General features: G+C 33.7%; 2 protein-coding genes and 1 long non-coding RNA gene across 3 annotated transcripts; all 3 read right to left on the reverse strand.

Annotated features, from left to right (window-relative positions):
* LOC104734063 (coatomer subunit epsilon-1-like) lies at window positions 497-1,211 on the reverse strand. The gene is made up of 4 exons (XM_010453569.2): window positions 1,182-1,211; window positions 1,016-1,105; window positions 744-895; window positions 497-644 (listed from the first exon to the last, which is right to left on the reverse strand). The coding sequence occupies exons 1-4, from the start codon at window positions 1,209-1,211 to the stop codon at window positions 512-514; spliced, it is 405 nt and encodes a 134-aa protein (XP_010451871.1). The 3' UTR covers window positions 497-511.
* Window positions 2,123-2,775, reverse strand: LOC104733003. Its single transcript, XR_759028.2, has 3 exons — window positions 2,673-2,775; window positions 2,275-2,576; window positions 2,123-2,187 (listed from the first exon to the last, which is right to left on the reverse strand). It is a non-coding gene; the product is annotated as an uncharacterized LOC104733003 (long non-coding RNA).
* LOC104734064 (nucleosome assembly protein 1;2-like) lies at window positions 3,579-4,946 on the reverse strand. Its single transcript, XM_019233991.1, has 5 exons — window positions 4,679-4,946; window positions 4,534-4,577; window positions 4,259-4,354; window positions 4,024-4,116; window positions 3,579-3,790 (listed from the first exon to the last, which is right to left on the reverse strand). The coding sequence occupies exons 1-5, from the start codon at window positions 4,722-4,724 to the stop codon at window positions 3,782-3,784; spliced, it is 288 nt and encodes a 95-aa protein (XP_019089536.1). The 5' UTR covers window positions 4,725-4,946; the 3' UTR covers window positions 3,579-3,781.

Raw genomic sequence — 13,357 nt, forward strand, 5'->3', positions numbered from 1 at the left:
GACTGATCCTTTCGAGATCGACCAATCCAGTCCCCAACGCAAGTTTTCCTTTTTTGTTTTAAACCGACTTTTAGGGTTTTATTTTGATATTTAAGTTAGAGGCACGGCCTCCAGAGACATAAGTTTTATTTTCTGAGACTATTTAGTATTGAGAGCAAAGGGAGAAGATCTCTAATCCTTCTTGACACTTTGGAGAAGATTTCTAAACCCTATTTTCTATTCTTTAGATCTAGTCGTACATAAAACCTCACATTCACCCTAAAATTCTATTAATTACAACCAAACAAATCTCTCTCTGTTACAACTCTTTTATCTTCTGCAAAGGCTCCATCTTCTACTCCTTATAGCTTCTAAGTAGATATTACAGGATACCTTAAACAATCATGAGGGACCTAAACTTGCAAAACTGACTACACTCAAGTGAAGCGACAGAAGGCTGGCAGTACCAATTTAAAAGATATATCATCAATGTCCAAAGCTCTGCAGGCTAAATATAATTACTAAACATGCTTCAGTAATTCATGCACCGAGACGCGAGTTGAGTGAGTGTGTGGTCTTCATCAATCTGTTGCATCACTCTCAGCTGTTTCTCAGCATAATCTAACCTATGCATCTTTATGAATATCTGAACATTCAAAGCATGCCTACAAATATGCATAAACAACCATCAGCTACCGAGTAATGGTAAGACCTTAACAATCACTAAGACAAGATCCAACAACAAAAAAAATCAAAAAGCTTACAGATCCATGGTTCCTCCAGAATGAGTATGCTTGAGAGCCTCGTTGTAGTCTTCCTCATGCATGAATATAGTACCAGCAACCAACCTAATAGTAGCATTGTTTCCTACAGTTGGATCAGCCAACCATTCCCTCAAGCTTGAGATGGTTGATTCCTAACCAAAATCACATATTCAAACAATGCATATCACTAAAATTAGCAATCAAAATCCTAGAGTAATCTTAAATTCAGCTACAGAACATGAATCAGAACATCTCAAAATCTCCAAAATTACCTTATTTTCAGGACTCGATAGATACATAGCAAGGAGCTTCACTGCCTGCAGAGGAGTAGCAGCCGCTTCGTCGATCTCACTGATGATAAGCTACGAAGACGAAATTTGAAAAAACAATAATTTGAACTACTTGTTAACTAAACAGCAACCCTCAAAGACTTCAGACATCAGTCATCCCAAACTGACCAATCGTCATTAGAATTCAGAACCGTTCTTTCCGAAATGTATGCCCTTTATCTTTGGTTCTACAACAAGTTGGCAGCAGTATTTTTGAAATGTTATGTCTATGGTCACATCAACCCATATTCTGAACACTAAGTACCAATAAGCATACACTTACGTTCAGTTGAAATCAGTATTTAAAAGATAAAAAAGGATTCAGAAGAGAAAGAAAGACATTTTGAAAGAAGCCAAGTATCTGGGCCACAAGAACATCCATACTCCCAAAAACACTCAGGGATACTTCAGTCCCACTAAAAAACCAACAAAAACCGAATATATAAACAAGTCAAGACACTCACAACAGCTTAAAAATCAGTATTAAAAACAAAAACATAGATTGACGAGTTTACACACCTAAACGTCCTATAAGTAAGAGAGAGAGCTTAAATCTAAACATATTATCTAATTTTTTGCTTTATTAATATATCTTTGGATCATGTTTTTGGTGAAGGGCAGAGGCACATTATGGGTGGGCATATGTCGTAGGTGATTCAACACAGTTGCTCTTGATCCAACCCCGAAAGAGACCACCAGGTGTCTACCCGAACCTCGAGTTTGGATAAACAGTAATTACCCTCTTTTTGTTCTTCTTTCCTTCATCATCCTCGTCATTATCCTCGTCCTCTTCATCATCATCCTCTTCCTCTTCATCATCATCATCCTCTTCCTCTTCATCATCATCCTCATCCTCATCCTCATCCTCTTCAATCTCATCATCGTGGTCTTCCATATCAAGGTCATCCGCCTCAACAGCTTCACCAGTGAACCATGACACAGCGTGCGAGATGGGATGAAACTTTGACTGAAAAATTAAGTGAAGAGAACAGAAGATGAAACATCTGCCTCAGATCTTTTGACTGAGGAATTAAGTGAAGAGAACAGAAGATGAAATAAAAAGGTACAAACCCGATATCATAGTCGTGTTCCATTTGGCCTTGGAGTTCATCAGCCTGTGCAAGATTCAATGATCAGATTAATGTTTAACACAATCTTATGTACTGAATCAAAAGTTAAACTGCAACGGGAGATGGACATACCATTTCATCATCAAGATCCTCATTGTCTTCAGGAACTTGGGGTGGAGTGAAAAAGTTGAAGAAGCTCTCACAGTCCTCAGTCTTAGTGATCGGCTTAGTGTTTTTGGATCCTTTCTTTGGCTTCTTTTTTAAGAATCTTTTGTGTCAAACACTTTCGAGGATATGTCTTGGTCAAGACAGTGTTCTTGAAGTAAGGGTTTTGATCAAAGGAAAACTCAAGCTTGAAACCTTTTGATTCTTCAACCCTACTCCCACTTGATATCTTTAAGATACTTGAGAGCCCCTTTATCTCGCTCAGTTATCTAAAACCATGGAAAAATACACATAAGGAACCTGATAAAATATAGAGAATCGCCCTTTTATTACCCAAAAAGAATAAGAAATGTCTAATAATGAACCTCCTGAGCAGTAATTTCATTGTTCTTCAATGCAATAAGCCAGAATTCGGGAAAAATGTCATTAAAATCCCCAAGTCTACATTTTCGTTGATTTAAATCCCAAATTCTGCTTTTGGAGGAAAAAAACACCAATTATTTATTGACTTCCAAATAAATCGCAAACTCTTGTTGACCTAGCCTTTTGAGGCACAACATTAAGTGGTCAAACGGAAAAATTAAACGGGGTTAATTATCTGTTAACGAGATCCGTTAATAGCAAAATGACGCTGTTTATAACACCCTAAAAACCCCCAAATTAAGAAATCGATTCTCAATTTTCTCAATTCACAAACCCTAATTGATCTCAATTTATCTTTTCTTCTTTAATTTCAATTTTCTTCTTCGGTTTCTCTCTTCTTCTTCGAGTTGACGAGATGAGTTCTAGCTCAAAGACATCGGTGGTAGCTTAGTTCGACCGTGGAGTGCCATTGAAGTGTGTTTGTGGAGCCGGTGTAACGATCTTTACATCGAGAACTGAAGAGAATCTTGGTCGACCGTTCTTCCGGTGTATAACAAAAAGAGATCTGGAATCTTCTCGTCATCGAAGATATCATGTTCGACTAGGGTTAGATCGATTAGGGTTTGTGAATTGGAGAAATTGAAAATCGATTTCTCAATTTGGGGGGTTTTAGGGTGTTATAAACAGCGTCATTTTGCTATTAACGGATCTTGTTAACAGATAATTAACTCCGTTTAATTTTTCTGTTTGACCACTTAACGTTGTGCCTCAAAAGGCTAAGTCAACGAGAGTTTGCGATTTATTTGGAAGTCAATAAATAATTAGTGTTTTTTTCCTCCAAAAGCAGAGTTCGAGATTTAAATCAACGAAAATGTAGACTTGGGGATTTTAATGACATTTTTCCCGCCAGAAATCTGGCACTCCTTTCTCTGAAGAAAGACAATTTTATATCATTTACAAAGGCCATGTGTTCATCATCATCATTAGAACCTAATAAAATATACAAACTTCAGAGTAAATTGATAAAATTACTTTCAGCTGCTTTCTCTTTTCCTTGTTCTGATTTTACATCTTCCCCTACACCTTCAACTTCAACCACGCCGTTCACAATCTAATATCGCTGTATGTGATTGGGTAATTAGGAAAGAAGAAAACCATTACCATTAGTTATAATCACGAATGATGTAGAAAAAAAAGTAAAGAACATGCATCTTTAACGAGAAAGTACCAACAGAGAGAAGTAATATTTTTTAACCTTCAGCAGTTGAGGTGTCATGTATCACAACAAAGATTTCTAATAAAAGGATATTAAAGACCATAAGATGCTCAAAGCATCAAAGACCGTTTACGAACCTTGGTATACAAAGGCTGGTATAGCTTTTGATATTTAGCTTCTAGAGCTGCCCTCTCTTCGAAGAATTTGGCTTCCATCTCATCATATTGGTTCTGCAAAGGTTTCATACAGAAAGAAAAATGAATCAAACAATTGTTGTTCACTTCACCAAATATCATCAGAACACAACAACAGCAATCCAAACAAAATACAAAATTAAAGATCACAAATTTAAAAGATGAAAATTTTACTAACCTGGATCTCTCTTAGAACCTCGACACGCTTCCTGACTATCGGAGTCAAGTTCTCAAGGACATCTGAGTGTTCTCCAGCCAAGTTCTGCAACTTGTTCTGCAGCAAACACACAAAAATCAGGAAATAGTACAATAGCGCTATCAAAAGTCACAAAACTTTCAAACAATCAAATTAAGATGCAGAGACAATCCCTAAAAAACAAACTCGTATTCTCTTATAATCAAATCAATCCCTAAAACCCAATCTCCAAATCATATCGTGAATAAAAAATTCACCTTAAGATCATTAACAAGCCCGGCACGATCCTCCTCGTTAAGAGCTACAACAACAACAAAAAAAAAAGCTTTTTTCAATAAATCAAGAAAACAAAAAAAAAAAGAGAACCCACCCAAGGCCTCGGTCTAAAATAAAATATGTTACCGGCGGTGAGATCGGCCATGTTCATGCTGTCCTTGTTGTTGCTCATCTTCGCACGAAAAGAATCTGGCGGAGGAAGATAAGAAACCTTAAAACCTCAGCATTAATTTCATTGTTCTTTTAAGACTAAAAAACGATGCTTAAGGTAGGCTCTCATGGGGATAGCTACGGAGAAATTTTCTCCGGCAGATGTAGAAGACACTCATCTCCAACAAGAATATGGTTTCTTATGTTTGGATGCCATGATTTTGTCGAAGAAGATGAAGCAATTAGAAATAATTAATTTGGTGTTTTTTTCTAACCAAATCTTATTATATATATAGAGCTTGGTTCTCAAAGTTAGTAAATCACCAGATCGTGACACGTGTTAGTTTTAACGATCAGAGATCAAAGTTAAAAACTTATCAGATCATAACATGTGTTAGTTTTAACAATAAAAATTATAAATTAGTAACTTATCATATTGTGACATGTGTCAATTTTAACGATCAGATATCACATATCAAAATTAGTAACTCATCAGATCATGACATTTGTCAATTTTAACAATCAAAAATCACAGTTTTCAAGCTTGGTAAAATGATGTATAAGATAAATGTAATCTTATTATATTAAAAAAAAACTTTGTCAATCCTAAAAGAAAAAGGATTGTAATACACCCCTCTATATAAGCAAATAGATGATGACATATTTTTCACCAAACAAAATAATTTCGACAAGCTTTGTTTTTATGGTAAAATTTTCTTCTTTAGTTTTTCATTAACCTTTTGTTTGACACATTATTGTTCTTGAACAAGTCTCGAAATAAATTTGTTTGTTGTCTAATCAAAGCAAATATATAAAAATATTCCTAAATATTATCATGTATTTATGTCGTCGTTTCTTTGAATTTTGTTTCGTTTCTCAATTTCATAATGTATACTACGCAATTTTTTACTTTGAAATGTTAACAAAGTTTCTTATGCATAATAACTAAAGTTTTTGGAATTAACAAATTTCTCATGGTGTTATTATTATTTCTATTAATTTGTAGGAAATGTAGCATAAAAAAATAGATAAATACACAAATTCAAGATAACAACAGAGATTATATAACACTAGATAACCTAAATAGAAAGCGTTCTTATCATCGAACGTAGTCTTACAAGAAAGTGGGAAGTAAGAAATTTAAAAAAAAAAACAATGAGCTCATTGGAATAAATTTTCTCATTAAATAGAAAAGGGATTAAGGAAAATATACAGAAAATTATGAATTCTAAAAAATGTCAATACTCACTTCTATATAAACATAGATCGTCTCATATTATTCATCTAACAAAACAATTTATTCAAAAATAATGCTTTCAACATTGTTCTACTGGCCAAACTTTTTTAATGGAAAGACAAATTTCTTTATTTTTTTAAACCAAAATATACTCCTACTTTCTACTTTTTCAGTTTGGAATATGTAAGATTCATATGTTGACCCAAAAAAATTGAAGATTAATATGTGCATCTTCGTTTTCTAATACTGTATTTTAAAATTTATTGGAGTAGTTTTCGATTGTTTTATTAAATTTGTATTTTCATCTTTGAATTATTTGAGGTTCATATATTACCGTGCTTATCATTTTCTATTATTTCATTAAATATGTCAAATTAATTTTCTTGTGATTTCTCAACCTTGATTGGTTGGTCATAGACCTTTTTTTGTGCAAATATAACTATTACCATTCGTTCAATCTCGAAAGGAGATAAAGAGAAGAAGGTCATCAACCTAATGGTTGGATAAAATAGGCTAATCAAACACAAGCCTACAACAAACATAGATAGATTGGAAAAATATAAATCGTTGTTGATAGATCCATAGGAGCTTGAAGACAGAAGCTACATCATGGTGTCTCAAAGAAACTTCCATGAATACATTGGGAAATTTAACATTAGTTACTATCAAAAGATTTTGTGACGTTGGGAAAGGGTCTTTAGTTTTATTGGTTGCTGGAGCAAGCCACTTTGAGATAGCTAAAAGACGTGAACATGTTCTCTCCACACAAGAGTAGGGTAGAGCCGAGGTTCTCTCTTTGGTGGAGGAGGTTGGACGCAAGGTTATCTCCCCAAGGAAGGCAGGTAGGAGAGGTTGGAAGCAAGATTATCTCCCCAAGGAAGGAAGGCGGAGCAAAGGTTCTCTCAATGGTGGAGGAGTTTGGACGCAAGGTTCTCTCCATAAGAGAGGAGGACAGAGCCGAAGTTCTCTCCTTGGTTAGTCATACACTATTGTGATGTAATTTATTTTTTATTCAAAAAATTTTTGAGTCAATAATTTTAGTGATTAAAGAAATTATGCAAAAGTGAGAGTCAAGAAACATATAATAGTTGGCTTAATTTGTTCATATAGACATTTTCTAGGAGGTGGTTAATAATATATATGTAACATATAATATATCTAGGTGTAAAAAATACACTTTTAATGGTAAGATATATTAAAGATTTGTATATGGATATAAATCAGTGTATTATAGCAAAATAATTTTTATATATAAAGTTTAATAAATTGTAATATATTTTTATTAAACTTAATTTTATTTACAAAACTTTAAACCCGTACATCGGGCGGGCCCTTATCTAGTTTAATTATAAATGGCATGCATAGTAAATAAACATAGTTGTACTGGTTTATAAGTAATGTTCAAACTTTTTTGTAGTGTTTTAGTAAGAAAGATTTCAAATGTATTATTATAGTAATAAGACGAATTTTATGTATTATTATAGGTAATTTCGCTCAAAAGAATGTTCTTTCTAATTAGAATGTATTCTCTCCTTTTTAAAAAAATAGACTTTAGAGAATTGTTGTGCACATGCATAAAAAATAAATTACAAAGCCAATAAAATTTTGTGTTACATATAAATATTATTCTCGTCATTTTAACTCTAGTTAATAGGGACAAAAACTGTAAATGTCACATAAAGTATGTATAGGAAATACAAAATATATATATTTTGAACAAATTTTATATACAAATTTTCTCATATAGGTTCTTTCATAAGATGGTAAATAAAATTTGTATTTGTCAAAATTTTCCAATATAAATTGAGGTTTCCTCATTTGATACCATTTTATCTCAATCCATTTATATAAAGATTAAAATCAAATAGAAAAGGCTTTACAAAAAATGGGACGATTGCAATTTTGGACCCCTGACTTGAATCAATTGCAAAATTGCACCCCTCTTTTTCTCTCTCCAACATTTGCCACTTTTTCCCTACTAAATCCTCTGCCATTCCATGTATTCACATAAATGCCATTATTTCTGATTTATTTGAATTTCTTGCGAAAATGTTTATTACATCCATATCCTCATCTTCTTCTTTTATTTACGGTTGTGCCACCGCCATCAATTTTCCAACCATCATTAACAACCAAATTTGAAGCTCTTAATGCTTCAACAACCCAAATTTGTGAGCTTAAATAACACCCAATGCTATGAGAACTTCATTTTCTAACATCTCCTCTCCATTTTAATCTAAAAATNACAAAACAATTTATTCAAAAATAATGCTTTCAACATTGTTCTACTGGCCAAACTTTTTTAATGGAAAGACAAATTTCTTTATTTTTTTAAACCAAAATATACTCCTACTTTCTACTTTTTCAGTTTGGAATATGTAAGATTCATATGTTGACCCAAAAAAATTGAAGATTAATATGTGCATCTTCGTTTTCTAATACTGTATTTTAAAATTTATTGGAGTAGTTTTCGATTGTTTTATTAAATTTGTATTTTCATCTTTGAATTATTTGAGGTTCATATATTACCGTGCTTATCATTTTCTATTATTTCATTAAATATGTCAAATTAATTTTCTTGTGATTTCTCAACCTTGATTGGTTGGTCATAGACCTTTTTTTGTGCAAATATAACTATTACCATTCGTTCAATCTCGAAAGGAGATAAAGAGAAGAAGGTCATCAACCTAATGGTTGGATAAAATAGGCTAATCAAACACAAGCCTACAACAAACATAGATAGATTGGAAAAATATAAATCGTTGTTGATAGATCCATAGGAGCTTGAAGACAGAAGCTACATCATGGTGTCTCAAAGAAACTTCCATGAATACATTGGGAAATTTAACATTAGTTACTATCAAAAGATTTTGTGACGTTGGGAAAGGGTCTTTAGTTTTATTGGTTGCTGGAGCAAGCCACTTTGAGATAGCTAAAAGACGTGAACATGTTCTCTCCACACAAGAGTAGGGTAGAGCCGAGGTTCTCTCTTTGGTGGAGGAGGTTGGACGCAAGGTTATCTCCCCAAGGAAGGCAGGTAGGAGAGGTTGGAAGCAAGATTATCTCCCCAAGGAAGGAAGGCGGAGCAAAGGTTCTCTCAATGGTGGAGGAGTTTGGACGCAAGGTTCTCTCCATAAGAGAGGAGGACAGAGCCGAAGTTCTCTCCTTGGTTAGTCATACACTATTGTGATGTAATTTATTTTTTATTCAAAAAATTTTTGAGTCAATAATTTTAGTGATTAAAGAAATTATGCAAAAGTGAGAGTCAAGAAACATATAATAGTTGGCTTAATTTGTTCATATAGACATTTTCTAGGAGGTGGTTAATAATATATATGTAACATATAATATATCTAGGTGTAAAAAATACACTTTTAATGGTAAGATATATTAAAGATTTGTATATGGATATAAATCAGTGTATTATAGCAAAATAATTTTTATATATAAAGTTTAATAAATTGTAATATATTTTTATTAAACTTAATTTTATTTACAAAACTTTAAACCCGTACATCGGGCGGGCCCTTATCTAGTTTAATTATAAATGGCATGCATAGTAAATAAACATAGTTGTACTGGTTTATAAGTAATGTTCAAACTTTTTTGTAGTGTTTTAGTAAGAAAGATTTCAAATGTATTATTATAGTAATAAGACGAATTTTATGTATTATTATAGGTAATTTCGCTCAAAAGAATGTTCTTTCTAATTAGAATGTATTCTCTCCTTTTTAAAAAAATAGACTTTAGAGAATTGTTGTGCACATGCATAAAAAATAAATTACAAAGCCAATAAAATTTTGTGTTACATATAAATATTATTCTCGTCATTTTAACTCTAGTTAATAGGGACAAAAACTGTAAATGTCACATAAAGTATGTATAGGAAATACAAAATATATATATTTTGAACAAATTTTATATACAAATTTTCTCATATAGGTTCTTTCATAAGATGGTAAATAAAATTTGTATTTGTCAAAATTTTCCAATATAAATTGAGGTTTCCTCATTTGATACCATTTTATCTCAATCCATTTATATAAAGATTAAAATCAAATAGAAAAGGCTTTACAAAAAATGGGACGATTGCAATTTTGGACCCCTGACTTGAATCAATTGCAAAATTGCACCCCTCTTTTTCTCTCTCCAACATTTGCCACTTTTTCCCTACTAAATCCTCTGCCATTCCATGTATTCACATAAATGCCATTATTTCTGATTTATTTGAATTTCTTGCGAAAATGTTTATTACATCCATATCCTCATCTTCTTCTTTTATTTACGGTTGTGCCACCGCCATCAATTTTCCAACCATCATTAACAACCAAATTTGAAGCTCTTAATGCTTCAACAACCCAAATTTGTGAGCTTAAATAACACCCAATGCTATGAGAACTTCATTTTCTAACATCTCCTCTCCATTTTAATCTAAAAATTTGAAAGTTCGTTAATCTTGTTATATCTCGTGAACAAGGAAAATTGGCGCTGTGTTTCTTCAGTGGTGACTAAATACGACGTCCTCGGTGCTTGACATTGCGAAACAACCACCAATAAGGTTATTTTCCGGTAGATTTCGTGATTTTCTTTGTTTTTTGTCGAAATTAGACTTCATTTGTTAGTCCAACCGTCATAATATCATGTAAAGTCTACTATGTGGTCAGTTTTGCAATTAAAATTTATCGACTTTCGAGCCCGTAGACTAAAATTCCAGTCTCCTTAATTTCATTTAAAAACAAAAAGATATAGTGTAGACTGCATTACAATACTTCCAACCGATACCTCGTTTGCAGTCTACTAAGGTGTATTTTTGCAATTGACCAAATTATTGACTTCTTAGTGATGACTGCTAGTAGAAATCTTCTTACGATAATAAACGAGTAGACTTCCATAGTGACTATTTTTGGAATTGACCAAAATATTTAAGCATTGACCGTAATATTAATATATTAAAATAATTAGTTGACTGCAAAAGAAGTCTACTATTTAAAAAATGCAAATGTTGGTCAATTGCAAAATGACCACGGTAGACTGCAAACGAAGTCATCATTAATGTAGACTTCGTACGAAGTCTACTTGGCGAAAGTCAAACCTGATCAATTGCAAAACTAACCACGACGAAGTTTACTTTTTTTTGTTGACGGATAGTTAAAGTCTACTTAGTAGACAGAAGTCTACTGTAAAGTCAATGGGTTGGTCAATTGCAAAATTAACCATAGTCGACTATATTTGAAGTTAACCGGTTGAACTTTCCATTGAAGTCTACCTTGTTTTATCTATTTAATTGCAAAACTAACCAAAATATTAACAATGGAAGACCACAAAAGAAGTCAACCGGTTATGGTAGACTTCATTCGCAGTCTACTTTGTAAAATTGTAATTGCAAAAATAGACCCCAAGAAATAGACTTCATTTGAAGTTTTCCTTGTGTAGTCTTTTTTATGTCTACTCGTTGATGTGAACATGAAGTCAGCATAAATTGAAAACCAAATTATTGCAAATTGGTGAATAAGTTTTAAGATTTTCTTGATGTATTCTTTGATATATATTATTTACTTGCCTCTGTATGTTTTTGACATGAATCCATATTATACAGATGGAGAAATCAAGTTTTTGGTTTTCATAGGCAGCTAGGTCACAAAGGTAGACTAATTTGGGAAGTCAACGTGTTGGAGTTATCTGTGAAGTCCGTATAAATGAAATAGTGTTTAACTGAAATTTATAAATTTTTCTTATTGATTTTGTACCTCATTTTTTTTGTATCGATTATGTTCTTGCCTCTGTATATTTTTTTCATGATAATATATTATACTTTTGGGTCAATCATGTTTTTGGTTTTGTTAGGCATCTAGGTTATTGATTTAAGACTTCTATGGGTAGTCAGCTGTGTAATGAGTATTTGACTTGCTGCTTACTCTTTCAGGTAAATGGCGTAAATACATGTTGTTTTCGGAGTATGGGTGACGAGAAATGGGTCTTGGCATTTTGATATGGATGGGCGCAAAGGTGGGAGAATGTTTTTTTTGCGACACGGTTGTACATACGCTGAGCTTCTTGAAATGGCTGTAGAAGATTATCAGATTGACAAAGAAACAGAGATGGTTCAGTTATCGTATCCCTTAACAGAGATGATGCTTCAGCAATTGCCCCAAGATATCCCAAATGATAGATCAGTTCAGAACTTGATAGATTTTAGTAGTAGGAATGTTGTTCGCCTTTGCGTCTCTACGTGATGCATGGATGGACAACCGGTTAATGAATGTGTTAATGATATAAAAAACTCTCGTTCTATAGATGATGGGGAGTCAATGGGTGAAGTAGGTGACGATGTAGATCCAGGTACGGATGAATGTGTAGAAGAATGTCAAGAAGCTCTCCATGACACTACAGATGAGAAGCCAAAAGATGTTGACGACATGGATTTCGATTACAGAGAGTACGGGAAATTTGAAGATGAAGAAGACGATGACGATGGAGATCACCTGGATGAAGATGCTGAAGAAGGGAAACCGTTTGTTGGTGGTATTCATGGACAGTTAAATAATCCTTGGATAGACCAACTGAAAGTAGGTCAATGCTTTCCATGCAAACATGATGTCATAACAGAGGTGCGTTTGACCGCTATTATGTTAAAATTCTCTTTCAAAATTAAGAAGTCCACAAAGACTCGGTTGGTGGCAATATGCTCTGTGCCAGGATGCACGTGGAGGGTCGTCGCCAGTGTGAAGAATGATCCAACCACTTTTTGGGTCACCAAATATCTGAACGTGCATACATGTTCTATTGTGGACCGCCTAGCTCACCGTAAGCGTTCCACCACCAAATATATTGGGCAGCTTTTTGTAGACCGGGTAGGAATAGTAGATGGTATTGTCCCACAACATATCCAAGATTCAATGAGGACAATGTTCGGCATGACATTGGATTACACAACTTCGTACGGGCTTTACAACATGCACTAGAATATGTGAGAGGAAACGCCAAATCTGGATACACGAATTTACCTTATTGTCTTAGGAAAATAGAGCAGTCAAACCCGGGGAGTGTCGTTGACCTTGTTGTTGATGACGAGCATAGGTTTAAGTACCTTTTCCTATATTACGATGCTTCAATCCGTGGTTTCAATTACGTGAGGTGAGTTATTGTGGTTGATGGGACCCATCTCACTGGAAAGTATGAAGGTGTATTGCTAGTCGCTTGCGCACAGGATGGTAACTTTCAGATATTTCCCTTGGCTTTTGGAATTGTCGACTCAGAGTGTGATGCTTCATGGGATTGGTTTTTCACCAAATTAAGTGAGTGTATCTCGGATGAACATCCACTGGTAGTAGTTTCGGATAGGTGCAGTTCAATAGCTAAAGCATGTCGCAATGTTATTTCATGGGCAACACGAGGGATATGTTACTACCATCTCCAAC

Source organism: Camelina sativa, chromosome 12 (genome assembly GCF_000633955.1).
Source record: "Camelina sativa cultivar DH55 chromosome 12, Cs, whole genome shotgun sequence".
NCBI lineage: Eukaryota > Viridiplantae > Streptophyta > Magnoliopsida > Brassicales > Brassicaceae > Camelina > Camelina sativa.

Coding starts and splice junctions, on each gene's coding strand:
- LOC104734063 (XM_010453569.2), bottom strand. CDS start 1,211: ATGACGATTGGTCAGTTTGGGATGACTGAT. Junction 1,106..1,181: donor GTCAGTTTGGGATGACTGAT/GTCTGAAGTCTT, acceptor TCGTCTTCGTAG/CTTATCATCAGTGAGATCGA. Junction 896..1,015: donor TATCGAGTCCTGAAAATAAG/GTAATTTTGGAG, acceptor GATTTTGGTTAG/GAATCAACCATCTCAAGCTT.
- LOC104734064 (XM_019233991.1), bottom strand. CDS start 4,724: ATGAGCAACAACAAGGACAGCATGAACATGGCCGATCTCACCGCCG. Junction 4,355..4,533: donor GGCTTGTTAATGATCTTAAG/GTGAATTTTTTA, acceptor TGTTTGCTGCAG/AACAAGTTGCAGAACTTGGC. Junction 4,117..4,258: donor AGGTTCTAAGAGAGATCCAG/GTTAGTAAAATT, acceptor AAACCTTTGCAG/AACCAATATGATGAGATGGA.